Source organism: Malaya genurostris, chromosome 2 (genome assembly GCF_030247185.1).
Source record: "Malaya genurostris strain Urasoe2022 chromosome 2, Malgen_1.1, whole genome shotgun sequence".
NCBI classification, from domain to species: Eukaryota; Metazoa; Arthropoda; class Insecta; order Diptera; family Culicidae; genus Malaya; species Malaya genurostris.
In genome coordinates, this window is record NC_080571.1 from 36,507,425 (window position 1) to 36,534,924 (window position 27,500).

The 27,500-nt window shown below is 34.7% G+C and overlaps 2 protein-coding genes and 3 non-coding genes across 6 annotated transcripts; 4 read left to right on the forward strand and 1 right to left on the reverse strand.

Moving 5' to 3' along the window:
* Nucleotides 1-1,303: 1,303 nt before the first annotated feature.
* LOC131432323 (hrp65 protein-like) lies at nucleotides 1,304-24,792 on the forward strand. Of its 2 annotated transcripts, none has more exons than XM_058598531.1 (12): nucleotides 1,304-1,881; nucleotides 2,761-3,435; nucleotides 3,495-3,681; nucleotides 4,044-4,234; nucleotides 4,296-4,433; nucleotides 11,589-22,971; nucleotides 23,171-23,257; nucleotides 23,436-23,534; nucleotides 23,724-23,772; nucleotides 23,993-24,036; nucleotides 24,376-24,452; nucleotides 24,703-24,792. In XM_058598531.1, exons 1-6 carry the CDS (start codon nucleotides 1,468-1,470, stop codon nucleotides 11,793-11,795), a joined length of 1,812 nt encoding a protein of 603 aa, XP_058454514.1. In that variant the 5' UTR covers nucleotides 1,304-1,467; the 3' UTR covers nucleotides 11,796-22,971; nucleotides 23,171-23,257; nucleotides 23,436-23,534; nucleotides 23,724-23,772; nucleotides 23,993-24,036; nucleotides 24,376-24,452; nucleotides 24,703-24,792. The 2 variants fall into 2 exon arrangements, with proteins under 2 accessions (XP_058454514.1, XP_058454515.1); XM_058598532.1 differs by having other exon boundaries at nucleotides 22,924-22,971.
* Nucleotides 23,298-23,367, forward strand: LOC131433398 (small nucleolar RNA U18). The gene has a single exon (XR_009230198.1). It is a non-coding gene; the product is annotated as a small nucleolar RNA U18 (small nucleolar RNA).
* On the forward strand, nucleotides 23,584-23,654 carry LOC131433397 (small nucleolar RNA U18). Its single transcript, XR_009230197.1, has one exon. It is a non-coding gene; the product is annotated as a small nucleolar RNA U18 (small nucleolar RNA).
* On the forward strand, nucleotides 24,231-24,303 carry LOC131433396 (small nucleolar RNA U18). The gene has a single exon (XR_009230196.1). It is a non-coding gene; the product is annotated as a small nucleolar RNA U18 (small nucleolar RNA).
* A 32-nt stretch (nucleotides 24,793-24,824) lies between the features above and the next one.
* Nucleotides 24,825-25,437, reverse strand: LOC131432324 (cyclin-dependent kinases regulatory subunit). The gene is made up of 2 exons (XM_058598533.1): nucleotides 25,153-25,437; nucleotides 24,825-25,095 (listed from the first exon to the last, which is right to left on the reverse strand). The coding sequence occupies exons 1-2, from the start codon at nucleotides 25,324-25,326 to the stop codon at nucleotides 24,973-24,975; spliced, it is 297 nt and encodes a 98-aa protein (XP_058454516.1). The 5' UTR covers nucleotides 25,327-25,437; the 3' UTR covers nucleotides 24,825-24,972.
* Between the last annotated feature and the right edge of the window lie 2,063 nt (nucleotides 25,438-27,500).

The following is a 27,500-nucleotide window of genomic DNA, read 5'->3' on the forward strand; positions in this document are numbered from 1 at the left end:
ATTTTTAATGCTCGTGTAAGGGCCGCTATTTGAAATACATCATTACTTAGTCATCATTTAAAATGACATTTTTAATGCTCGTGTAAGGGCCGCTATAAGGTTCTATCCAATTTTGGGTAAAACACCATTCTGTGCCACAGAGTAGCCACAAGCAAACGAACACCTCGCCATGATTGCTAAGGTGCACTGATAAAAATTTGCATGATCGATTCATATGTTAATATCACTTCAATTTAATCTAAGACAAGACCTGACAACTGGCTTCTTATTCTTCCTTCCGAATCATCCTTCTCGTCATTTTCGCCCTGTGGAATAAATACCAACGTATCGGCTACAGTGTAGCTATATTTACAGAATTTTTTTAATAACTATGCTAGGAAAAAAATATTACATTTAAATTTTTAGACTTTAGGTTTTTGATTTGAAATAAACATAAAACATGTTTTGGTGAATGCATTTCTTTATTATATATTAATGCTTAAAAACAATTAATTGAGCTTTGATGACAAAACACAAAATATCTAATGTTGAACGAACAATCGGATCCATTGTTGACGTATTACCGGATTTTTTGGAAACCGGGAAAAGTCAGGTTCGGATAGAAATGCTTAATGCGACCACAGTGTGGAACACAACAGTTCATTCTTCTCGTAAAACTAAACACACTTTCGAGTTTACACTAATTTAACAAATCTTTTTTTGGTTACACTTTAATTCACTAAAAAGTAAGACGGCTTGATGCCTATTTTAATTACACAGTCTTGCCACTATAAACATTTATTACCAATGAGATTGAAAAAAAAGTTAAACATTCTCCTAAAATTTTCATTTTCATTGGTGAGCTAAAATTATACATTTTAATAAATTTGTTTTCTGATTTTCTTTATACTTGGCATCATTGCTCGCGTACCCTGCAAAAGTTTTTTCTTTTCACAATGTGCAGGTGGCAACATCAAAATCAGCCAATCAGAAACTGGTCCGTTTTGGAACAAAAGCAGCCCCCCCAGATATCAGGTCTTGTCTTAGAATTTAATATGCTTTTTCATTCCAATACATAACCAAAGCGATCATGTGCATATTTACTAAGATGCAAGATAAGATTATTTTTCACTTAGCTTAGATGTGTTGTTTCTTTGGATGTGGTGTGTTTTGCTATTATGTTATTTGCAAATGAATCGATCGTACAAATTTTTATCAGTGTACATCGTGGGTAGACCGAGCATACATCTGGTAACACTTTAGTACAGAGTGTGGTACCAAAACGGTGTAGACTTTCTTCGTGATTGTGGAACATTTCTCACTTCGCTCCAGACTGTCGAACTGTACGTACTGCGTTGGTTAGTTTGTGGTTTTGGTTAAATTGTGGTTGATTCTGCTAAAAAGTTTGGAAAATATAACTGAAACTTGGTTTTTAGTATTACATAACGTCTTACGTAGTTAACTTGTGTACAAAGAAGTCGACAACAAATGGAGGTGGCCAAACCAGAAGTTAACGGTACTCCGTTGCCTCAGCGGCAGCCTAATAACCCTGGTCAGCAGCAGCAGGGTGGTGGACCTGGTAATCAAAATCAAGGTGGTAATCAGAACCAAGGCGGTAACCAGAATCAAGGTGGTAACCAGAATCAAGGAGGCAACAAAGGACAAAATCAGAATCAGAACCAAAATCGCGGCGGAAATCAGAACAAAAACCGTGGTGGAAATCAAAACCGGTTCAACAATCGAAACCAACAGGGCGGCGGTGGTAATCGACAGAATAATCCGGACGGTGGCAATGACGGTAACAACTTACAGCAGCAGCAGCAGCAACAGCAACATGGTCGTCAAGGTGGTGGACCAGGAAACCGTGGCGGTAACCGGAATCGCAACAATCAGGGCAACGATGTAAGTATTTTAATGGCAAAATCTGAATTTTCAGGCAAAAATCAATAAAGTAGCTTTTTTCAAAATGGCGGCAGATATGCTGTTGGATGCTAGTTTTACAATTTTCTAACATGCGCTCCAAGATGGCGGAAATCTGTAGCATCATGCGTTGGACATATTTTTTATTAAATTTTATGAAAATATTTGATTCGTTGTTTTTTTACTGTTTATGCATTGTTTCGGTCGGCTCTAAAGATACCGTTAGCCATCGAATTTTCATGCGGTCATTGACGTCATGACACGTCATCGGCACCATAGCGCTCAGCAAAATTCATACCTAGCTTCTGCCGAGGGTGAAACTTCAGAGTTCTTATTTCCATTTCTTGTAATTCTCTCAAGTTTTTGGAAGTTTTTAGTGTATCATTTTAAAGACTTCTATTCCAACATAAAAATGTGCATTATTTTATCTGCTGATTGAATTGGAACAAAATATGAATGATAAAAAATGGAAAATGTAAATTATGCCAGAATGCAATGGCGGCTGAACGACAAGTTTTCACTTAGGCTGAAAACGAAAGTAGTTACCAATATGTTTAAATTTATGCTTTGAAATCGATAAAATTCAACAAATCTGTTCCTATATATTCTCGTGTATTACTAAGAGATAAGTTGGCATTTCTAATTTCTGATTAGGAAATTAAAGAATTAATAAGAAAAATTTATAACTGCATGCATAGTGGATACTTTACCTTATAAATTATGAATTCTGGTTGAAGAAATAGCAGATTATATGAATATGTAGTTTTAAATTACATTCGACTAAGTAAAATCTCATCAAACAACAGTTATGAATTATTTGTCAAACTACTCCAATTCCCTAACTGAATGCATTTTTTTTAGAATGATCAAAGCTTTGATAGGCGCCGTAGTGGCCCCGGAGAGCAATATTTCATCAATGAGAAGCTGCGCATGCTGCAAGGGCCGCTACTGGACATTCCACCGATTGAAAGTGAGCAACTGAAGTTTTCCGGTCGGAACCGACTGTACATTGGCAACCTGACAAATGATGTAACCGAGGAGGAGCTAACAGAACTGTTCAAGCCGTACGGCGACATCAGCGAAGTATTCATGAACAAAGAGAAGAACTACGCTTTTGTGCGTGTAGATTACTTCTCTAACGCGGAGAAAGCTAAACGAGAATTAGATGGAACCTCGCGCAAGAATCGTATTCTGAGAGTACGCTTCGCTCCCAACGCGACTGCACTCCGCGTAAGAAACTTGACACCGTTCGTGAGCAATGAGTTGTTGTACAAAGCTTTTGAAGTATTCGGACCACTGGAGCGAGCTTCCGTCCAGATCGACGAACGTGGTAAATCTACTGGTGAAGGCATTGTTGAGTTTAAAAACAAACCAGGTGCCATGTCCGCCTTGCGTTATTGCACTGAGAAATGCTACTTTATCACATCTTCTTTGCGCCCATGTATTGTTGAACCCTATACTTATCAGGATGATACCGATGGTCTACCGGAGAAATCTTTGAACAAAAAGATTCCTGATTTCCTTAAATCTCGTCAGGTAATGTGGTTTTGTAACTGCGGTGTAGTGCTTACTTTGATTGTAATTCTTATCTATAGGTTGGACCACGATTTGCTGAGATTGGCTCTTTCGAACACGAATATGGGCAACGTTGGAAGCACATGCATGAACTGTACAAACAGAAGGCCGAGTCGCTGAAGAGGGAGATGATCATGGAAGAGGAAAAACTTGAAGCCCAGATGGAGTTCGCTCGTTACGAACATGAGACCGAGCAGCTGCGAGAACGTATGTTACAATTACGTTTTTTTTATTAACGTGTATTTAGCTCTGGTTCGATTAAGCCAAACTCAGCGGGGTCCGTTTGTTCCTTGGAAATTTTACATATGTGTCTTATGTTTGTCCTCACTTTATATATAATAACTGTTTAGTAATGTTAAGTTCATACGACACCATAATTGTGATCGATTAAAAGTCTGACAGTTTTATACCAAAATCAAGCCATTCACGCGTTGTTTCTGCCAAGTTCTTAAAACGAACCCCCGATCAGGCTACTCGGTTTGATTCGTCTTAGAACTTTTGAGCACACGTGTTTGACGTTCTGTAGTCATTTGTTGGATGCATCGATGATGGTTTCGTTTTTTGAACAGAACTTCGCATGCGTGAGCAGGACCGCGACCGTCAGAAGGCCGAATGGGAGATGAAGGAACGTCAGGCGGTGGAAGCCAAGACCCGCAACGAATTGCAGATGAAACATGATGTAGAAGAAATGCAAAATCGTATCAAACGGACAGATGACGAATTACACCGGCGTCAGCAAGAAAACAATATGTTTATGCAGGTACACTAGACTGTTTAAATGTATAATATGAGACAAAAACATCGATACGTATGCGTTTCAGAATCAGCAAATGGGCGGTGGTGGTGGCGGCGGAGGTATGATGGATAATGCTGATGATAGTCGCCGACCATTTGATCTCATGAACAATAGCGGAGGTGGTAACAATGGTGGTCAACCTGGTAACAACTTTGGCGGAATGGTAAGTCGATCATTTTCTCCTTCTAGCTACGTAGACAGCGGCAAGCGAAGAAAGAAACGCTGTTTTCTAACAAACCATTTTAAGAGACTAATCCATTTCGGAACGTACAACACCTTTATCCTGGTTGTGTTTACATCAAGAGTTTAAGCTGTGAGGCTCTTGGTCGTCTAACACAGTTAATCGTGAACTTTCAGTTGAGGGTGTTTAGTCACTTATTTTCCGTTGCTTCACACAGCAGCCTCGTGATCTTCATGGTTATGAGCATCGCGCGTATTAAACACCGACTTGGATCTATTCGTAAGAGACTAGCTTCTATACTGCGGTGATAACGTACTACGATTTTCCATTTGCGAGGGGTTATGTTTGCAACGATTGACAATTTCTGCTGCGTAAGCGACCCATCTTATCTGGTGGCACAAAATCGATGAAATTTTTGCTTGAGTTTGTATCTCGTATTCGGTTCTACTGTTGTTGCCTAAAGAGCTTACGATGAACGGAGTTTTTTTTTCTGAAACTGATTTTCGAACGTACATTTCCCGATTATTTAGGGATAGCGAATTGTTTTCTGGAGCCTTGGATATTGTTTATTTGGACTCTAATTAGGAAGGATGGTCAAATAACTGAACTAATAAAACGAAATAAGCAAATTTTCTTGAATTTTTTCAACGTTTTTCGATCATCAAGTAATTGTGGAATATGCTTCCTCGTAAATATAGGGGAATTGTATCAATAGACATCTCAGTCATGTCAGTTATATTATTTTTTACTCGGTCTACAATCAACGGCTTGCTTTGTAATCGGTTGATGTATATTTACTTCGGTCCCAAGAAGCAATATTACTAGTAAATTAAGGTGAAAAATGTTCAAAACTCTCAAATCGTTTTTATGCGAGGGATATGCTCCGCATAAAAATTGCATAATTTCGAGAACTCGTATAAAAAACAGCATAACTAAAATTTCGCCTAAAAAACCGTCAATTTGCATAATAACCTATAACTGAAATTTCACATAAAAATTTCAAAGCTAAAATTTTTTTTTTGCCAGATGTCTAAAAATTCACGAAAAATCGAAACAAAAACATCGTGAAATATCGATTAATATTTATTATTATTCATCAACAAAATTCTTAGAAGTCAAGTTTTAGAAATGCATGCCGGCGGTGCGATGCCGCGAGATACCATTGGTAGTCAAAAACAGTAAAATCCATGTGACGAACCCGCCGGATGTATAGTCATTGTAACCTTTCCAATCAAACAAAGAAATGATATAACAAAAGAACCTTTGAGTCAATATATTGAGTAGAGATGTCCGCAACTCACTCATACTTAAAATATGAGTTTATATGGTTTTTCTATATGAGATGAATGGAGAAATCTAGAGGGGTAGGGAACATTTGCCCTGGATGCCAACTATTTTTATCATGTCAAACCAAAGTGAAAGGCATCTTTCTCTTTTTGATTCAGATTTGATATGTTTTTAAATTGGATGTGATATATTTAATCGAATCGACCTACCTGTGTAACACATCTTTGACGTTTAAAAGAAATGCCGAGTTCCGTTGAAAATTCACAGTTTTTACAATCTTTTCATGAGCTAAGCGGAATTTTCATGACGTTTATTTGTTTTACATGCTTTGCACGTGATGTAAACGAGCAAATTTTTGTCAGTGTACGTTTCCACCACTTCATTTAAACAATCGGTCTTATTAGGTTTTTTTTAAAGTTGAAATGTGTATCAATAGATTGTATCCTTCAAATTTTAAATCCTGAAGCCCGTTATGATTTTTCTGACCTAATTTCTTCGCTTCAGTAAAAGGGTGCTAAATGGCTACAACATGGATTTTTTTAAAACGCTATTGTTAGGTCTTCTATCGTGTTATATTACTGCTTTCTCTAAGTATTCGTAGTAACCTTTGCTTATAATTTATGCATTTTTCTATAATTAAACGAAACTAGTTCAAGTCGTGCATTGCAGTTAAGTCCTGGTGAAAAAATCTGCCTGGCGAACACGTTACAGCTTAATGATTCATGCTTATCTTATGAATCATCCAATTTGACACTGGAAACCATTTTTTCTAATTATGTAGTCGCTGTCACTATTTTTTCAAGAAGCTATATTGTTTTGTATATTGAGTTCTGCTTAACTCTTAGTCAAAGTCTGACAAGATTAGACCTTGGTGCCAGCCTGTTGTTACGCACATCAACGCTAGTGTCTCAAATGCTACTGGTGTATTGTTGAAAGCTCATCATGCTAGTATCGATTCTTTTCATTGGTTACACGTGAAATACAATTAATATTAATGATTGCGACAAAATCTCGGTGGATTGTGCTATACATGAATCACGAATTTATATCACATCTCTGTTATTGATAGCACTGAAAGATGTTATTTTTTTTCGTATCAGCTTTATAATTTTCATTTCCATGAAACGCATTGTTTTCAAATTTTCTAAAAATGTATCTAAGTCTAGGCGCAAAACTAAATCATTTCACCTAAATCCAAGATCGTTTATCAGGAACAATTGTCACTGTGTCGTTGCAAATATATCCTTCGCATCCCATGCTTCTAAACAACCCCTCATTCTTTCAATAAGTGAAAAGAAAAGTATGTGTGAACAAGAAAACAACCATCATTCAACTCTGAAAATGTTGAAACATTATGTGCCGGTACGATGATAACGCATCAATTGCTAATAAGATATGTCTACTACAAGTGTTGTAAATGCATATTTCCTTCAAACAAACTGGTCCACTTTACACTTTCGGTTTTCGTTTCGTCCAATGGAAGATAACAAGGTATGACTGACACGTTACTGTCTGGTTCGAGTAAAAAATAGAATAAGAAATAATGGGATTCAACTCTGAATCACATTCAATATGATATGATGGATGCAATAAATGTTTGCTTGTTAATGTTGAGTTAATCCGTAAAAATCTAATTATCTACTCAAAACGGGTGAGTTTGTATGAAAATACGTCACTTCACGTATGATAAACGTGAAGCTGACATGACTTTTTTAAAGCGGGTTCGATGTTTACAATGTTTGTTCTTTTTCTGGCTTATTCTGTATTGGTTACCATTGAAAATTTTTAAATAATATAAAGAACGATTAAACTCTTCTAACACAACCAAGCAAGATTAGTAAATCTGAATTCTGTTCAGATCAATCAATTCCACATGTCGATTCGAGTATTTTTAGTAAACACCTCATTCTCGTATTACTACTATACACACAATTTTCACGAACAGTAGAATGTTTGAAGTGATTTATGAGCAGTTTCGTAAATTAACTCTTAAATGTGCAGTATTGTTTTGAAACAACACACCGAAAACCCCTAAAACCATAAATTTTCGCGTTTCATGCAAAGTTATACCATTTCAAGAAATAAAAAAAAATCGACCTCGCGCATTTAGAAGGAGTGACAACAGTTGAAAAGGTGGCAATGTCAGAATCGACCTTCGCTGATTTGAATAAACTTTGCACACAAGCTCAGCATGGCAAACCATTTGTTTTGCACGGATTGAGAGTTCGATTCGGCTGTTTGATTTTTGGAAAGGGTGAATATGCCTTGGAACTATAAATTCTACAAAAATTGTGTTTAGAAAGAAGGAGGAAATCGATCGGGTGCTGTAAAAAAATATAACCAGAAAAAAAAGTTGAATATATGTTCAAAAAATGGAAACTACATAAAAGGATAAAACTGATAAAACCGAATCTTAATTTTTTTTTCATATTTTTTCACCAACGTTAAATTGAGGCCATCATTTGACGTTGAGATCAGTCTTTTAAACATGAAGGTATTGCTTAAACGGTTTACTGATATTTGAAAAACTTCAAATAAAAAAAAAATCAAGCATTAGTTTCAGATCTAAAACAAAAATACTCTGGAATAGTCCATGTTCGAGATATTTAGACACAACTCTTCTTGTGTTTGTAGAATTTCTAGACCTACTACACTGAAATCATTTGTTGAAGGGATTTTAAAAAGTTGAGTTTTTTTTTGCGAAATTACGTAAGTTTTGGGATTTCTTTGACGTGGATTTTATATCATGACATGCTTCGCATTGAAAAGACTATACATATATGTACTGTACAATTATTAGGAATTGACTATTTTATATCAGGAGATTGAAGTTTTGCAAATGCCTAGAAATTGTTTTAGCTGTAACTTCATTTTTGAAACTGAAATCACATTTGGAACGAAAATATTAGAAAAAATACAGAGATTAGATTTTTTTAGTTTTTAAGTTTCCAATTCTTGAAAAAGCATTCGATTTTTTTTTCAGCATAAACATTTTTGCAGTTCCTCTTCGATATCCTACGCTCAGACAATATGATCTTCGGAATTGTTCCTATGACTTACATATATAAAGATTTTAAATGTATTTTTTATGTATGGTTTTATAACCGGGAAAATTTTCCTAGTCTGTTGCTTGAGATATTTATAAGACAGTCGTTTGAAATTCACCAAAAACGAATAAATTGATTTGTTTTTGTTTAATATCATCTAAGCTAGACATTTGGGGTTTAAAGATAATTTCATCCGAAAATGCTTTTATAAAAAACAGTCCTTCAGAAGAAAGCTTGTAATATTAATTTATTCGTTCTCTTTGATTTTCTTGAATGAATCGAATGATTCTGAAATCATTTCTTTTTCGTTTGCCTTTTTGTCAACAATGAATGTATAAGTCAAAATTATCAGATTTTTCCATTACTGACTATTGAAGAAATGAAAAAAGTGAAAATTTTTAGAGTACTTAGAGAACGATTAGCAGATCATGACTGCTTATGAATATCTTACGGTTAATGTAACTGATTCTTGGTGCATAAGTCAAGAGCTTATAAAAACTTTCTTGCTATTTTATTTGTGAACTACATCCTAGCCACTAATTTTTGTACAGTTTACAGTCAGAGAAGGATTTGAAGGAAGTGACAATAATTTCAAGATCCTTTTTTAAAAATCAGTCTTTAACCGGAATAGTTTTTCGATCCCTGCAAAACAAATGGTTTGCCGTATTGATAACCTGTGCAAAGTTTCATCTAAAAAGGAATATACGAAGTCGAATGATTTGCTACACATTTCTGGAATTGCTCTGAAATAACAATAAAACCTAAATATTAAATCTGATTTAGCATATTATAATAATTGTTTTTGAGGTAGAACTATACAGGAAGAGAATCACAGGAAGCAATACATAAAATTCGTGAATGTGACACGGCAAAGGCTTACATGCTAGAGATGGCCGACAAGAGAATGACTAAGTTCTGCCGACACTATTTTGGGTGTTACCGAAATCTTACCGTATCTGCACCGAACGTTTCTGCAGGTTGTCGGATTTTCTTGCACGCGGGAGTTTATTCAGAGCATTGACGCCTCGTGACAAAATTGACTAGTTGTGCACTGCTTATGTGATATGATAGCAGATGTAACAGTTCGTTGTAAGTGAAAACCAATTGAGGAATGGAGATTCACTTGTTGTTTTCAATACAATGAGATAACGATATACTTTCGAATGGAATTTTTAATTAAATAAATAAATCTCAGAGCTGCGCTGAGTAATTCTTTCTTTTCTCGAATTTGTGCAGTAACTCATGTGCACGGAAAAGACACTAACAGAGCGACAACAGATACTTGAAATTTTTTGTCTGTTGTATATGAGATGCGGATGGGATTTGGGACCCAGTTCATTCCTTGAATTCAACCGGTTGTGCAGTGCACGAGGTGCACATGAGAACGAGACGCCACTGATTCAGAGCACATGATTTGCTGGTTACGATGTCCCAAAATTAGGGTTGTTAAAAAAACTTCATAAATGAAAATGTGTTTGTATATAACATGCTTTGGAAAGGCACGGCACGTCAAGATCTGGTGTTATCTGGAATGAATTTTTCTGTTGAAAATCAACTCTGTAGGTCTATCACACACCAAATTTTTAATACACTTGCGAAATTAGAAATAGGCAATTTGCTCACGAACGGTTCAACACTGATTTTTTTGGAATAATGAACGAACGAAAACTACCATATAATGGTAGTTTCAATTTCTTTCCATAAGGAACTAAATTGAATGAACTCATGTTAAAAAAAGGTTTCGCGTAAATAAAAATCATTTTAGTTTCCAAATTCATGGAAATAGATAATGCCCAAGTTATTTTTGTTTAATCTGGCTGTGTTGACATGTAAGTCACTACTTATAGCGAGTTTATTACCGTCGCTTCCTAATCGAACATAAAAAAAAAAATCTGTAATTATTTCGGTTTGATAAAATTTTAGGTATAAAAACGCCTATCAAATACCAGTTGATTGGAAACAAAATTTCAGTCAATAATGTAAGAGATCATGATACAATGTGTCATAGTGGCTTGACGTCCTATTGCTCATTTATCAGCTTACATGGTTAATTTTATTCAGTTTAATAATTCAACTAATACTACTGAAATAAAATTAAATCTAAAAAAAAATATTCGACTAAAAGTTACTCTCTTCTGTGCAATATATTTTTTGCAATTGCTGGGTAATGCGCGGCTTGTACGGCAGCGAAAGTTGACGATAATAGATAGCAGTCATTATTTCAAACCATGTAAATACAATATATCTGATTCTATAGTAAGATGAAAACGTTCTTGGAATCAAACGTACCTACTAACTGTTCTGTGAAAAAGCGCATGTTGCTTGTGGTATTTAGACGGAGTTTGTATAAGCGATACATTTAACACTCTTGGAATCATCATTCGAATACATTGTTTGTCAATTTCCTATACCCACTATTTTTCGGAGTCTCACTTTTCTGGTAACATACTTGTATGACATATTCAGATTGAAGCAGTATCATCGTGCCGTTCTATACTTTGTGCATGTTTGTCGGAACATCAACGACAAGAAATCTACTCATTCGGTCTTCTTACGAACACATACTTGGTCGAGTCGCAACATCATAGAAGAACGGCCTAATGTTGACTGTTTTCTATCGTACCGTTTTGCGACAGTGATATCTTTCTTCTCGCCACTTAAAAAAAACATTGGCACTAGCCGATTGTTGTATCGAAACATAAGGCGATTCAATGATCGTGCCTTTCCAATACCACACTACTACACACTTGACACACTTTAATCGCTATATTCGTTTACCCAATTCAAACTGTAATTTCACTAGGAGATTCGCGACTATGAGCATGGTCAGAATAGACAATCGCGCTTTAACACCGAAGATGGCGGCCAGCAACAACAGAACCAACAGGGCGGCGGTGCAGGCGGCCCACCGCGCCAAGGTAATGCTTTCGGAGGAAATAACAATCGCAACTGGATGAACAATGAGCGTCGTAATAATGATGACTTTCAGAGCAAAAGAAGACGGTTCTAAATCGAAAAACGCACGCTCTGTAACATGAATTTGACATTCACTTCATAATTATAAACAATATTTTCAACGCTTCTGATGATTGGATCTGCAATTAGGACTACAATGTGTCTGTTGATTTTACAATACAGTAGAACCGCAAGTGCATATTGCATTCGTTCTAACGAGTGCTCACAGCTCGAAGTCACTTCATCTGCGCATAAAGCTAGGCGAAAGAGTCTACAAAGGATAACCGATAGTTCTTGATCTAGTTGGGATAGTATATCCCAGCGTACGTATTTTGCAGTACTATTTAATGGCAACAAAACATGATTTTTTATTCCTAGATTGAGATTTACATATAAGATTGAAATTTAAGAAATCACTGTGTAATAATAATAATATAAATGATATTCATTAGCAACAATAACGCAGGGTGCGTACCGGTTTTATTCTTCGACATCTGTCACAATTCGGGATGGGTTTGTTTATGCTTCGTGTACGTACCAAAAAGTGTGGGTACAGATATCGGTATTAGATAAGAGCATACAGTTTGTTCCACTGGAAACAGCGTGTGGGAATTTCGAAAGTAATGGAAACATGTACTTCAATTATTCTGCATAGTTCAAAACATGGAAAACATCTAGTGAAAATAATTAGTAAACGGTGCAGTCACCACGGAAATGACTTAGTCACCAAATCTTCCCGAGTTTCCCTAGTTACTTAACATTGTGGAATTGGCTCTCCATGCAACTAAATCCTCGCTCTGGAAAGTCCCCTAAACTATTCACTTTCCCCGAACGTTCGCCGTAGTGCTCAACGGAATTGGTATTGTTTCCCAACCAGGCACGTTTCATTCGAAACCACACTCCCAAAAGTTGCTTCGTTTACGACTAATCGCGAAAAGTTTTGCCAAGCTAAGGCATTTTTCAAACCCTCTTCGACGTTTTTTTAAGATTTAGCACTTTGCATACGCGGAGTTCGTGCAACACTGAGCTAAAGAAGCAACAATTATATGATCTTACAAAGGAAAGGAAATGCGATATTTTAAATTTCATTATCAAAAATCCCGCTTGCTTTTCTTGTGGAACAGACCCTAATATGATCGTGTTTAGTTGAACAGCAAATTGTTTATCGGAAAAATCGGAATGCAATGGTATCGAGTTGAAAATAATTCAACATCACGAGTGTCCATGATTTCCATATTCCAGTATAAGCGTACACCGATCATTTCTATTGTTATGCTCTATTCTTAAGATTATTTTAAATGTTCTTTTAATGTAACCGGTGTATGAAAGTTCCAATTCTTTCGTTAATGAAATGAAAAAAAAATATTTTCTTTAAAATCGTTTTTTTGTAACAGTAGTTTAGCAGTTCAGAACAAAGGAAAAAGTTTTTGAAATCTATTCATGATTCAATATATACTTGTTAGATAATAACATTATACTTGAAACTATTTTCGGACTATTTCGAACATATTCGAAGTAAAATGGAAACAATGGAATCTCAATGATCTCAACAATTTTCAAACTTCATTTTCGCCCACCGTTCGTTTGGGTATTCGTTTGCAGTTGACCTTCATTAATGTTTGGGACTCATTATATCGAAGGATCGCTATAGAAATGGACCCCTAAATTACTAATTGTGGGTGGTAGGTTTATCGAAAAAAAAAAAATTTATTCGAAAAGAATGTCCTAGATCATCATTGTATGGGCAATTTTAGAAGCACGCTGGCCTTCAGGTGCACCGTCTCGCAACTTATAGATTATGGCTTCTCCCGTAGCCTGTGCAGCAAAAAGATGTTGTGAACAACAAAAATGTACGTCTAGTACCAACCAACTACGATTTATATGGTCAGTATGGGAGTCAGTCATGTTAGCAGGATCTAAATTATTTTGTAGTCTAACAAAACCAGTTCTCTGATAAAACTAATTGAAATGTTACTAGATATGACCGGTGTCTGCTAGAGACATTATTTGCTAATCAATGAATGAATGCGATGAATTTCTCTGACAGTTGATATTTTAAAATAGCTGAAATGTTGTCCTTCTATATCAACAGTTTTAAATTGATTAAAAAAAGAAATTTACAACATTATATACTAAAATAAGTGATTTTGAAGTATTCATTCATTCATCTACCAGGAAAAGTGTCTAGTAAGGTTTTCTTTTAGCAGTATGAACTATAATACGACTTGCACTGTTTCTTGCATCTTTCGCATTAATCTTATTAATTATATACACACACTTAACTATTGAGAAAAATGCAGAAGTTTACGAGAAGTTGGAATAAACATATATAATTCGTGGTATGGGCTACGTTTACTTCCTGAATAATGTCATAATAAGAAATAAAGAAGTGATGAAAAATCAAATAGTTCTTGATGCTTGTAGCTCATAGAAAAATACTGTCCAGAATTGTTCAGTCATTTTGTGATTTACGATTATAGGCAGTATATTTCTGATATATCGCACGCAAGCCATTACACATTCGAAATCCAGTTGTTTATGTCTCAAAATATCATACAAATATACTGACTTAGAAACATTTCGTTCAAATCAACAAACTACCGAATTTTGAAATGCAAGGAAAACTGCATAACTTTCGATGAATGCTGACAAGTACCAGTTTACTGTTTATTCGAACGTTAGCAATTTTGAAATTTCTGTTGTAACAACTTTTATTATTTGAAAAGAGATTGCGTTGCTTAATTATATAAACTTTTGCAAAGAAAATCATTTCCCATAATTACTCAGTGTTAGACTGCGGTATTATTACATTGAATAACAGCAGCAAATGTATGATTTTGCTAGTCAAATATTATATTTGTAGTTAATAGTAATACTAATTTTATTTAAAGGTATTTTAACATTTTCAATGTTCAATTTATTAGTATGCAGAAGTTCTCGAAACACCGGTAGATTTGAAGTTGAACAGTAATCCTGTAACAGAAAAAAAATTGCTCTGATGTCTCCGATGAAACTTTTTTTTTCTCGGAGCACTTGAAACATGTTCCTCGTTGATCACTGTTTTTTCAGTTTTGAGCTTTTGGTGTTTGTATTAGCTACCAGAAGAGAGAGTAAACATAGATCTGCTCTCACTCGCTGATACTATTGAGGTATGAACAGATAGTGCAAACTGAGTTTGCTTGGCCTACTAAAAAAAAATCCATCTCACGAATACAAAAGTGTTACGTTTGCCTTACCTGTTTCTACCTCATAGTGCTGAAACGGATCTTTGGAAAAATTCATTGAGATCGGTATAAATGTTAATGTTGAGTAGAGAAACGGAGTTAGCTAATTTTTTTCCATTGTAAATTTTTGTGCATACCGTGATGCTTCACATCGTGGCCAATGACAATAGCACAACCTCAATGTTTTTCTATAGTTGTGAGAATTTCTTTCAACAATGGTTGATTGAATCAGTATTCATCTGTAGAGAAAACAACAAATTCTCTACCATATATTTGTTAGTATGACTGAAATCAGCTCGCTCTGGAGCAAATGATGTTTCTCTACTATGTTTCAAAATATATAATTTTGTAATGAAATGTTAAGTAATTCCGTTTGCACATATCAGCTCTTCAAAGTTAACGGAAACTGCTGCCTGTTATAGCTCTATGAAGAGAGTGATCCCCTAGAAATTGTCAACTTCGAACGAAACAATTGCCAGTTGAAAACCAATCGTACTCTGATGCGCATAAGAAAGTGGGGCGGCCAAGTTTTATGCGACATTTGTCTCTGATCTAATTCGTTTGCGTGATATCAAGAAATGAAGGTACCTGTATTACACTAAAGTCCTTAGTTCTGTGTTTATATTGTTTGTTTTCGCACGATTTTAAAGAATTACATTAGCTGAAACTGAATTTGATTCTTATTCTCAAACATATAGGCACAGAATTCAAGGTCCAACTATTTTTGTGTTCCATATAAAACTTTTGTACTAATAAAATAGTTTATTTTTCAGGTTGTTTTTTACTACATCATTGAACTGAACGGCAGTTTAAAATATTTGGATAAAATTCCTGTGTTCGTGAGAATCGTTCGAATGTTTGATGTTAGTTTGTGTGTGGTGTGCTGTATTTTTGTGTGATGCGTGACAGATTTTAAATCATATCTCTTGTGGAACGTAGCTCAACGAAAAAAAAAACATGAACTCTAAAGTCTTTTCATGTTTGAGGGAAACTACTCCCGCTGTTTTTATAATTTCGGCTGGGTATAGAAATTATATTTCGGGGTATCTCTTCAAGCTGGTTTCTGAATGGAATAAGTTGGCCTGTATAAGAGTAAAGTTTTAAACATTGAACATTTGTTCAAGGAGAGGGTATCTTATCATAAGGTATCGTACATCACGATAGACACATTAATGGGAGAATCTACTCGGACATTTGCTTCCTAAAGCGATTCCTGGAAGAATGATCGCACCCATGCCCTTTATTATCTTAGTTTCACCAATAGGCTCGTGTATTGAAACTTTAGGTGTGAATCGATCTATACTTATTTAATTTATCTGACAATTGTTATCTAGAGCCGAAATGGAAATATATCGAAAAACAAAATCTTGACATTACATTCCTTCTGGTTCAACACACTTCGTAGCGGTTCTTCACGTAATAAAGAAGCATTGTTCAAATACGTTTTGATTTTCAAACTGTTTCAAACAGAGAACGACTTGGCATTCAGATTGAGAGATACATTTTGCTTTTTAAAATGATTGTTTAATAGGAAGAATAAAATCTGCTTATCTCCTAAAATTATACAACTTGTTGAAAAGAACAGACACCTGTGATTATTGATGAACAACATTGAGAATATATGAAACATTGTGTTTTCATATAAATAATATAGAATCGTTTATCGGTAAAAATAGTTAAATTTCTACGAAATATTAGGGAATTTGAAAGACATGAATTTTACTCGAATTAGGAAATTTACTTTGGAATGATTGTAAAGTCAAGTGTGACAAAAAACTTTAAGGTGTTAAAAATAATAAATTCCGAAAGATATTTTCACTAATAGAAATATTTTGAATTATTTTTCAAAAATACTTTTATGTTTACCCCCATACATTCAATCTTAAGTAGAGATCTAATCGAACGATAATGTAAAACTAGAACATTAACGAAAGAAATAGTTGAAAAAGAATCATGTTCATTTAGCAAATATCATTTCGCAGAACGCATTTTGAAGAATCACATCCCAAGTACCAGGTTAAGTTGCTGTTCCGTCCTGTAATTTGTACTGGTCGTATAAATTATCAAAAAGGTTTATATTACTATTCTGGTAACTGTTGTGTTATTGAAAAAGCGCACTTTTTCTGTGCAACATATATTTAAGTTCTACCGTTGTTACGAATAACAACTGTGCAACTATGCAACTCGGAATGTTCGACAATTATTTGCTAGAGAGAAATTGAATATGCAACTGTACGTACGTCTAAAATAATGCTCAAAAACGAAGTTACATTCAATCTTTATTGTGAAAAAACGGACGACGCCCAATTCAACCTATTTCCAGAACGAGGGTTTAAGTAGAAAAACAGTCACCTCGAATTGGATTATTTCGATCGAATATAAAATTTTGCATTCGGTATCTCGATCGAGCCCGAATTTTTTATGCAAAAGATTCGATCGAAGCTCAAAATTGGGGTGAGTATTTTTATTGCAAATTTGTTCTGGTATTATCTCCAGCAACTACTTACTTCGGCATGTTTAATGTGTCTAAAACTCAACTGGATATAACTCATCCAAGGTGCGATTCAAGTTTTTTTTTTGATAGCCACAGTTTTGTCAGTTTTGTTAGCCCGGGTTTTCGGTTCAATGCATAGGGCGCTGGTCTTACGAGCCAAGCCAGTTGTCGTATGTTCGATCCACGACCTGGAAAGATTCTTAGTGTCAGTAGGATCGTAGTAGTAGCCATGCAATGATTCTGTACGCTATTATGAATCGGCTGTGAAGTATGTTGAAACAGAAGGTCAAATTTCTAAAGGAATGTAATACCATGTAATTGTAATTGCTTATAATTTCGTCAACGCTGGCATCAAGAATCGTCCACAAATCTTCGATCCGGTCATTGTGTGGGGGAGGCATTTTCTGTGGTTTGTTGCGAGAAGGAGTCCTACGTGTGCTACGAGATTTCACAGATTCTATTTGGCTCTTGATCTGAAACTGATCCGGACGTTTTTTTTTTAAATTTTGTGTTTCAATCAATAATAGTAATTTCTAATTTGAATCAAAGAAACTCGCGCGATGAGAACATTTTAATCGTTTTATCTGTATCATAGATTTCTATAAAAATAGCGCGATCACGAATCATTTCGTTGTACATTAGACACTAATCTTGAGAACAGTTTTGACGGCAGATTATCTATTGCTATGAAAACAATTTCAAAAATTGGGATATTGATGTAAGATGGTTGTTTTAATACAAGGTAAATACATAATAAAGTGATAATTTTTTATATGCTTTTAGATCGCATGGGTATGTGGATGAAATTCAATAACGTCTCTTTTGAACCTAGGAACGTGAAAAACGGTCAAAAGCGGATTCTAAGAAATCGACTGTATTTATCTTAATTTTGAATCGGAAGTCAGATCCAAATAAAATTATATAGCTAGCAACCTATGGGATTGCAGAGCCCTATTAATTAAATCAAGGCATGTAAAAAGCGATAAAGTAGTCTATGCAAATCTATAGCAACGAATTAGGGTTCTCCAGAAATCGTGCTTTTTAAATTCCACTTATTGTTTAAACAATATTTCAAAATTATACTTTTCAAATAAAAGTAAATATATTGAATTTCATACATTTTTTATTTTTTCAATATGGAGGCTCTGAAAACAGCTATTCAAAATTGTTCGATGTCGTCATTTCTTGGTAAACAATCATCGGAAAGCAAAAAGCAAAACAGTTTCATATTTTGTAACGAATTGGCTATGTTCGGAGCTAGAATGAAAACTTTCAATCAAGAAAAAAAAACGAAATGACGGCCAGTTTTAGATTTTCTACTCTCAAATAACAATGAATATTTTTGGTTGATGTTCCGACCGTAGAGAGACATCTAACGAGTTAAATGCCGTTTGGTTATTGTTGATATGTGCAATAGTTTTGGAATACTAGTGATACACAGTTGAAAAAACGTGGTTTCGAGAAAAAAAAACCGAACAACGTTTTTATTCGCGTGCCTGGGCGCGCACCGGTTCTCCCTTTTTTATACTAACTTTTCGGTCGCTTGTACCCTCTCGCCTAGTTCTATATCATTTCTAATGTCATTTTCGCTTGATGCCAAACCAGTTTCCACCTTAGGTCTGAGGTGAGGACAGAGGGTCGCGTGTTGAGTTTTAAATCGACCACGTGGCTCGCTCAATTCCCTTTGCGCATCGTATTTCTCTTGTACTCTCTCGTATATGAGCAAACTGTACCGGGTTGCCAGCATACATTTTATTATTTTGATGAGAAGTTTTATCACATTAATCAATATTATGGGTTGGACATTACATCGGTTCCAATGAACAATGAAAAAAACTTGTGAATGTCTGTGTGTTTGGCAGCCTTGTCGACCCAATTTTGTTCCTCTCTCCTTTTTTAGAATGCTATCAGGAAACCAAAGCGAAAAAAATGGCGGATGCATTGAAACTGACTTTGTTTCACAGAAAAATACAAGACTTTATTTTTATCGCGATTAACATATATGTTTTTATGTACTAATCGCATCTAAACTAAATTATCTAGACTTTGTCACGGTAGATTTATGATACAAGCCTTCAAAGCCGAGATATTCGATGAAGAAGTAGAGGTATGCATTTCCGAGTGTTTCATTTTTCTGCAGTTCTTCAGTCAGAAAGAAATACAACACGACCGCTAAACTCAATGAATCATTCTGAAAATTTCACAGAATATTCTCAATTAAATTTCGAAAAAAATGTCAGGTGGGTTTTTCTACATTCTGCACCGTTTCCAAGAAAATTTAATTTGAAACGGGAAAATAGCAAAAAACCTACCACTTTACTGTCATCAGCCCTTAACTGCTTTCAAACCGTTTGTTTGAAGCTCGTTTCGAACCTAGTTTCAACGTTGTTGAACTGAAAATCGAGTCAGTTTCGAACCTGGTTTTCATATCAGGCTTGCTCAAACCCCCGTTTCTAAGTGCGAAATCAACAGTTTCGTGAAAAGTGTTTTTTTAATGATACTACCATGGGTCAGTTTCAGTTTTCTCAAACGAAAAAGACATAAGAGTATTTTCTAGCAATTTGAGGATTTTTTTAGAGATTTTTTTTCTAAATGGTTTGGAGGAATCTGGCCTTAAACCAAGAGATGTAATTTCTGTGAAAGGTTGCTTTTCCGCAAAAACCCATGGTGAGTCACCAGCAAGTTTTTCTTCGAGGAATCAAATAAATGAAGAGTTCTTGATTGTTGGAGAAGAAATAGTAATTGAAAATTGAAATCCCATATTATCTACAAAACAAAAATTCTGTGAAACACATTAATAAAATGAATGAAACATAGAACTGTTTCAAAACGAATTCATATTATATATTATAACATCAGTATAATATTTCCCATATAACAAAAAAATTCTCAAAACGGAAAGTATTTTTTACGCGTTTGTATTATGATGAAAAAAAAACACGCAAAACTGTTAGTTTTTCGAATAAGCGGCTAATATTTTGAGTTTTTTGTATTATTGGGAATAAGGTTCGGTTACTCAGCAAACGGCCATGATTTTGTGGTTAGCATATGTTTCTCGAAACATCAAAACTTGGAAGAGGGAGTGAGGTGACCAACACAGAAGCTCTTCCAGGAAATAGATTGATGTTTGTCATTTAAGTGAGATTACATATTTTTTTTTAATTTTCTACGTCTAATCGTCGCACTTGTTTTGTTCAGTACGTTTTGAGGGCTCTGATGTGTTCAGTCGTCCTCAAGATTGATGGTGATACTTTTGACTCCAGACCGATAAAGTCGCTCCGTGTGTGTGTGTGTGTAAAGTGTGTTATGAGTGAAAGTTGGGAATGAAGTCATAAGCTCATAGGCTCTTTCTGTTGGGGAAATTATAAATGCTAAAATCAGTGTTTCGATCAAATACGCTAATGATACTAATTATTGCTTCATTTGAAATCCAGTGAGACGACGAACCACGGAAACCAGTTCGTTTGTGCTGGAATGAATCTGAAGTGATAGGATTCAACACAACACTTTAGTCAAATATCTTCATAGAATTCGTGTCCACTTGTTTGAGTTGAACTTGGATTGAACGGTTGAAGTTGTTTACCATCTAGAGAGTTAGGTCACTTCAACATTTTTAGTTGGTGATGTTTTCGGTAACCAATCGGGAAGTCAGTTCGTGTTGTGTTTCAGCCTATCGAAATAAATCGAAATACGCGATGCGTGGAAAAGGCGGAAATTGGCCTGAATCTATCTTTCGTCAGTGAAATGGAACTACAGTATATTGTACTGCACTAAAAAGGATTATATTTGAAACGGATCCGCACGTACGTGTGTGAATAGCTGATGTTCTAGTAACCACTTTGCTGAATCTCGTAAACTGTCAACAAGAAAATAGGTAAATGTTTTACTAGCTTTTACTCTACTTACCACTTTTAATACAGGTTTCATGTTGCGCCGATATGGCCTCGTTATCGAATATTAATCAACGTGTATATTTGTGTAAAACGGTGTATTGTGTATGGACATTCAGAATTGCTACTATTCTTTATCAAACGTATGTCTCAAATGAGATTCTATAAAAGAAGTATAACTTAGCTAATTATTCAGTTCATATGGTATGGATTCGAAACTATGGAACTAAAGCTAAGAACATTTTAAACTATCAACAATATATATATATATATATATATACCAGGGCCATGCTTGTCTGTCGAAGCAAGTCTCTCATTTTCGTTTCCGTTTTTCTTCTGTAAACAATGACCTTAATCAGTAATGTATTGTCATCATTTGCTGGCACTCTGAATTAATCATAGTCTTGAGCTAACAATTAAATTGCATCAAATCACGCAAACTGTTCAGAATTTTTTTATTATAATTTACATCTTCAAAGTGACAACAAATGATGTTATGCAATATTATTCAACTACACATAAACTCATATAGATGAGAAAAACATACGTAATTGAATAAGTTAAAGTTGATGAAATACTTCATTTTTGTGTTAAAACTTAGAAAAATTTAAAAGCACCAAAAGTGTGCATTGTTCTCATCTGATGAATCAAAATAAGAAAATAGTATATAGTGATTGTCCTTTGTAATTTAACTTCCTATAACTAATATTATTATTTTACTTTCGATTCTCATATCATATATTTCATCTTTATTTTTCAAGTCATAATTAAATATTACTATTTCTACTACTGCTTCAGTTGAAAACCAAATATAAATAGTTTACTATATACTGTTTTCTTATGACTGATGTAGCAATTTAATCCTCCACTGGTGTATGACACTTTGGCACTACGTACTCCTTTTCTAACATTTATTCACACGATAGTTCTATTACTTGTCTGAATAACAATAATAAAGAAAAAAAAAACAAAAATACATTAGCAAAAATCTGTCACGAACATCATCGCTCCCGCTCAATTCAAACCTGGAGCTCACTGTGCCCACTCAGACACGCCTGTATTAAGTTGTATTCGGTACCGGAGAAAGAATTCACATTTTTTTTGGAAAGCAATCAAACTTTATCAACCATGCTCTGTGCATTATAGCAACTTTTTATCTGACCCCCGCCGTGATACCTTAGCCTGTCTCTTGAAACCAGAAACAAAAACTTAAATGCAAAAAAAGAAAAGAAACGAAAGTAAGTTAACTAACTTACAACTTTCTCATCGAGAAACACTCGTTTAATGTTTGTTAATCAGCTAAGGTTATCCTGTTCTGTTTTGTGACTAAACAATCCGCTATAATGCCAATCTTTGGACTCAACCATACTACTTATATATATTTCAAAGTTCGAAATGCTATGTGAATTCCGGTGTTTTTGTTATATTTCGGCGTTAGTCTTGCACAACTTACTGTAAACAGGCAGATTTGTACAACTATTCATTAGTACTCTGCTCTAAACAAGCACTGTCAAACGAAGATTATCTAATTTAGTCATGTTTTTAAGGAATTATTTCTAATAGATGTTTGATTAGTTGCAGGCAATACAAAGGAATCTGTTTCCCAGGAGGTCCTCTAGAAAGGTAATTATTCGTTTCTATGTATTCGAGAATTAATCCGTTTCTTATGATGAAAACAATTACCGTTTGAAAAGTCTTGATAGTAATACTTTGGCTGCAAATGAACCTTTTCGGTTCATTTGTCTGAAACCCTAATTTTATTACTATAATATTCTTGGTTGGAAACCCTTTTTGACATTTTTCTCTCTCATTTTGTCTAAAGGTCTTTTGAGAGCGAATGAACGATGACTGTATATCTACACTAGTACAACTGATGATGTCAAATGTCGCAGGAGTCGAGAATCGATAGGTAAGCTTTCACGTTATAATGATTCAGTTTTTGTTCCAAAACTATGATGATAATTTTGGTCCGTGTTTATGATTTTTGTTGATTATCTCTTTAACCACTTCCTGATCATAATCGGAACAAATGTGCATAGTTGGAAAAACTTAGAAATGGAAACTAACGCTTCTATTATCTTTCGCAGGCAACCAGGGCAATGTTGTATTGGTTTGGAGAACACCACTCAAACGCACTTTTCCATCATATAATACGATATGAAATCGTATAATATGGGATTCGAAAGGTAAGGAGAATGGATTTTTTTATTATGTTAGTTCGTCTCTTGAAATTATCTAATGATGAAAATATTGGTCCGTGTTTATGATATTGTTTGATTATATTTTTCAAACCTCTACTGAGCGAAAAGTATTTCGAAAAAATATAAATATAACACATGTAAATAGACTAATACGGATTTGTAAATTTATTCCAGATTTCCCACAGACCAGCGTGCCACGACTATGAAACCCTATGCACTGAAGGTATGTAGAATTTGTGGCATATAAATCAGTAAAGTCCTGTGAGGGCAACTATTTTTCAATGATGATAATAATTACCGTTTGAGTAAATGAATGATAGTAACAACTTGGCTGCAAATAAATTTCGATTTATTTGTCTGATTTGGAAGTGTTACTATTTTCAGGATGTATTATTTTGGTGATCTGTTATCTAAAATATGTTTGTTCTTTTTTAATCTTACAGAACGATCCATGGATACACGACTCGCTCCAACATCTAAGAAAACGGTAAGATTACTAGTAATTTTTATTCTCATGAAACCACTAGTAAGTAATTGGAATAAGTTTCCGTCTTTCGGTTGCAGTTTTGTAAACCGCCATTCATTTACTTTAAAAGAAATGTTAGAGTCGGATAACCCCTTTATTCTATTAAAAAAAAGACTGAAATTTACCCGTTGAATGCATTGTAATTAGAGCATTACAAATTGATGAAAATAATTGGTCCGTGTTTATGATTTTATTTGATTAGTTTTTTTTTCCAATTTTCTGATGAACTACTGTTGATCACCGTGACAATAAGTTTTATTAACATCATTATTCTAAAAAACATATTTTTTTCTATTGCAGTTGCGCTCCGTAATGTGACTACATGTACCTTTGGATTTCCTGGCTCTCGCAGTGAGCAGCCATTCGGATTCGTTGAGGTGAGAGCGGCATGCTTTTTTTTGGAAGAAATTATTGCACCATAATTCTTATCGGAACTGTCTCCCAGTTCAGTGAAATATCGGTACAATAATTTAATTTGTTTCTATGATGATATCCTTTTAAACTTATGTCTTCTTTTCCCGACTGATCTAATCGGTGATTGATTATATCAATTCTGAAATTTGTGTTCATAATCACCTGCCCTATAATTACTAGTAACCCTGACTAACATTTTATCTTCTTTTACAGGATGACGAAAAGGACCTTCGGACAAATGTTACAGCGTTTTGTGAATGAAATTTCAACTTTATTTACGTTAAAATAAAACATAAAGTAAAACTAACCTTTTTTTCTTTGAAAGAAATTCTTGAAAATTACAAAGCATCTTGTAGGAAATATACATCTTCAAATCTTAAGAACTAGTTAAGAACAATCAGTACCACTTATTCTCTATATGTAGGAATTTGACACCTAGTTCGTAGGAGTCATTTCTCTGTTGTGTATGGCATGTTGCTACCCCTACGCTACTAGTTTGCTGGAACCCTGTTCGTTGCTTGTCGACGCTCCCGCATTTGTTGGCTTTTTCGGAAGATCCGTTCGTGGTCGTCGGAAAAGTAGAATGTGAGGTTCGGGAGCATGCATCTTTGACGGAAGAAATTCATCAGTATTTGATTCTTGCATATTAGAACATCATATTACCATGTACATTACCCAACCAGGCGATTGTTGAACACCCAAGTTGCGCCATTCAGTTTCAGTCATCAAGTGCGATTTAGGAACGCTTCTCGCCAGATCAGAAGGAAGGATTACATGACGATATTCGTAAACGTCGTCGTAGTATTTCTCTGAATACTGTATCTGATCGGAAGGCATCGTGTTTTCTACACTATAAGCAAGCAAAAAGTATGAATATTGTTGTTTGAAAAGTGAAAATTTTGGAAACTGAAAAATCTAAAATTTGTTTACACGCGTAAACACGCTTTTTTGACAATGTACCCTATAGCTGAGCTCAAATTGAGCTTCGTTAGTCGGTAAAGTAGAACGCGCTGTCGTGAAAATGGTACACGCTGCCCGAAAAGAATTTAATATTAAGTGATGTTGAGAGATTGTTATAGGAAACCACGATGTATAAATGTTGTTTTCAAACCGTGGCACCAGCCAACATTCCTAAGAAAACTGATAATAAAAGATTTATTCTCTTTTAGAAGCATGCTGAGCAGAGACGCCAGTTCTGCAGAATTCTAAAATAAGCTGCAAACATGGTTTTGTTGCGAACATTTGAAAATCAAGGATTTCACAGACACAGGTTACGTCAAAATTTACAGACTGTTGAAATCGTCGCAGTCTTTTTTTTTTCGAGTTCACATACTTTTTTCAACCCTACTTGAATATATTTGAATATATTTTTACCTGGAACAGCTCAATTGCGGATTGCAGATGATTTGCCATTGCCATCCCTCTAATCAAGTCTATCTACAATTACCGAATATGAAATTTTATTTTATTGTTATCATGTCATGTTGGTTTGATTTACCTGTCAATAAATGTCCGAGTCTTGATTTACGTTATGATCTTTTGATCTTTCATGAGTCAAAAACATCGTAAAAAATTGTTTTGAGAAACTTAGGTGTGATTGAAGTGTTGAAACGGTTGAAAATTATCTGAGTTTTGTTTTTTTTTGTGGTTTTTTTTATCTAATCATTATTGACTGGTACTGTTGGATTGGTTTAAATATATGTTTTTTTTTGCGTCCGATAAGACATTTGCTTTTCTGTGCTATGAGAATGAGTTCAGTTTTGCCACAGAGAACAGACATCCAAGTATAGATTTCAATTTGTGTAAGAAATTTAACGGTCGTTTTAAAAAGCAATCACCAAGCAGCAATTTTCCTGTAGAGGCACTTCGAGCAGTCCAGTAATCTCTTATGACCTCTTGCGTTCGAGGTTTAATACACTGGTTATTCATGCGTGCAAAGTCGTGCGCAACGGTGATTTTTAACGGATTTTTACTTGCATGCTTTACACAGTTTTTTTTGAAAAAGTTTGCACTAGCTTGGCTGTATGTTCTCTGTGTTTTTGCCATTAAAAATATTCAATTTTTTTTAATTATAGAAAGCTAATAGAATATTGTATAGATGTACGTATGTATTATGTTTGCGGAATCGAAATATTCCGCAGAAAAAAATTCAAGTATTTGATGTTATCCCTCAGTCTGTAAGTGACTGTTTCTTCTAAGAAAATATTATTACTATTTTATCATTTATTTTACCCCAGCTTTAACTTAATTATGGTCGTTCACCCGGGAGATAAAAAAGGAATACAATTTTTTGTGTGGATAGCAAAAATAGTTTGTAGATCCTTCTATAAGGCTCGTGGTCTATATTGTCCGCGGAAACATTGTAGGAAGTTGGCGAAAGAACCTTATGTTTCAGAGCCCATATAATTCGAATTGAATAGGACACAGCATTTCAAATATATCTTGCTAATTTTACTATTTTCGGGTAGCAATCTCATGCGGAAAACCTATTTTGACCAATACTATTACCAATCACTATACAGTTTAAGTTCTGTTAAGAAAAAATCAAAATCTAAAAATATTTCCAATGTGTATTAAACAGATATTGCAGGTTTGCAGATTTGTCTGTAAATCTGTGGATTTCTGCATTTGCTGCAGTTTTACTAACATTAACGGGCAAAAAATACCGCGACGATTTTAGGTCTGTAAATTTTGACAAATGTCTGCAAAAATCTTAATTTTAAATAGTAAATAAAGAAGTCTGCAACAAAAACAAAAGTTCATTTAAGAAAACTGCATATCTGCAGACTGGAGATGGTCGGGTTTCGGGTATTTGTAACAGAAATCCGACTCGAACCCGAACCCGACGGGTTTTTGTTGGGTTCGGGTACAGAAAAATATATGTTTGTTGGGTTCGAATGCCGATTTTTTCATTTTTAACGGGTCCACTCAGACAAAATGAGTAAAGAAAATCATAGAGCAAGTCTCATGATACATAAAAAATAACCAAAATTACCATTTCAAAAGAATAA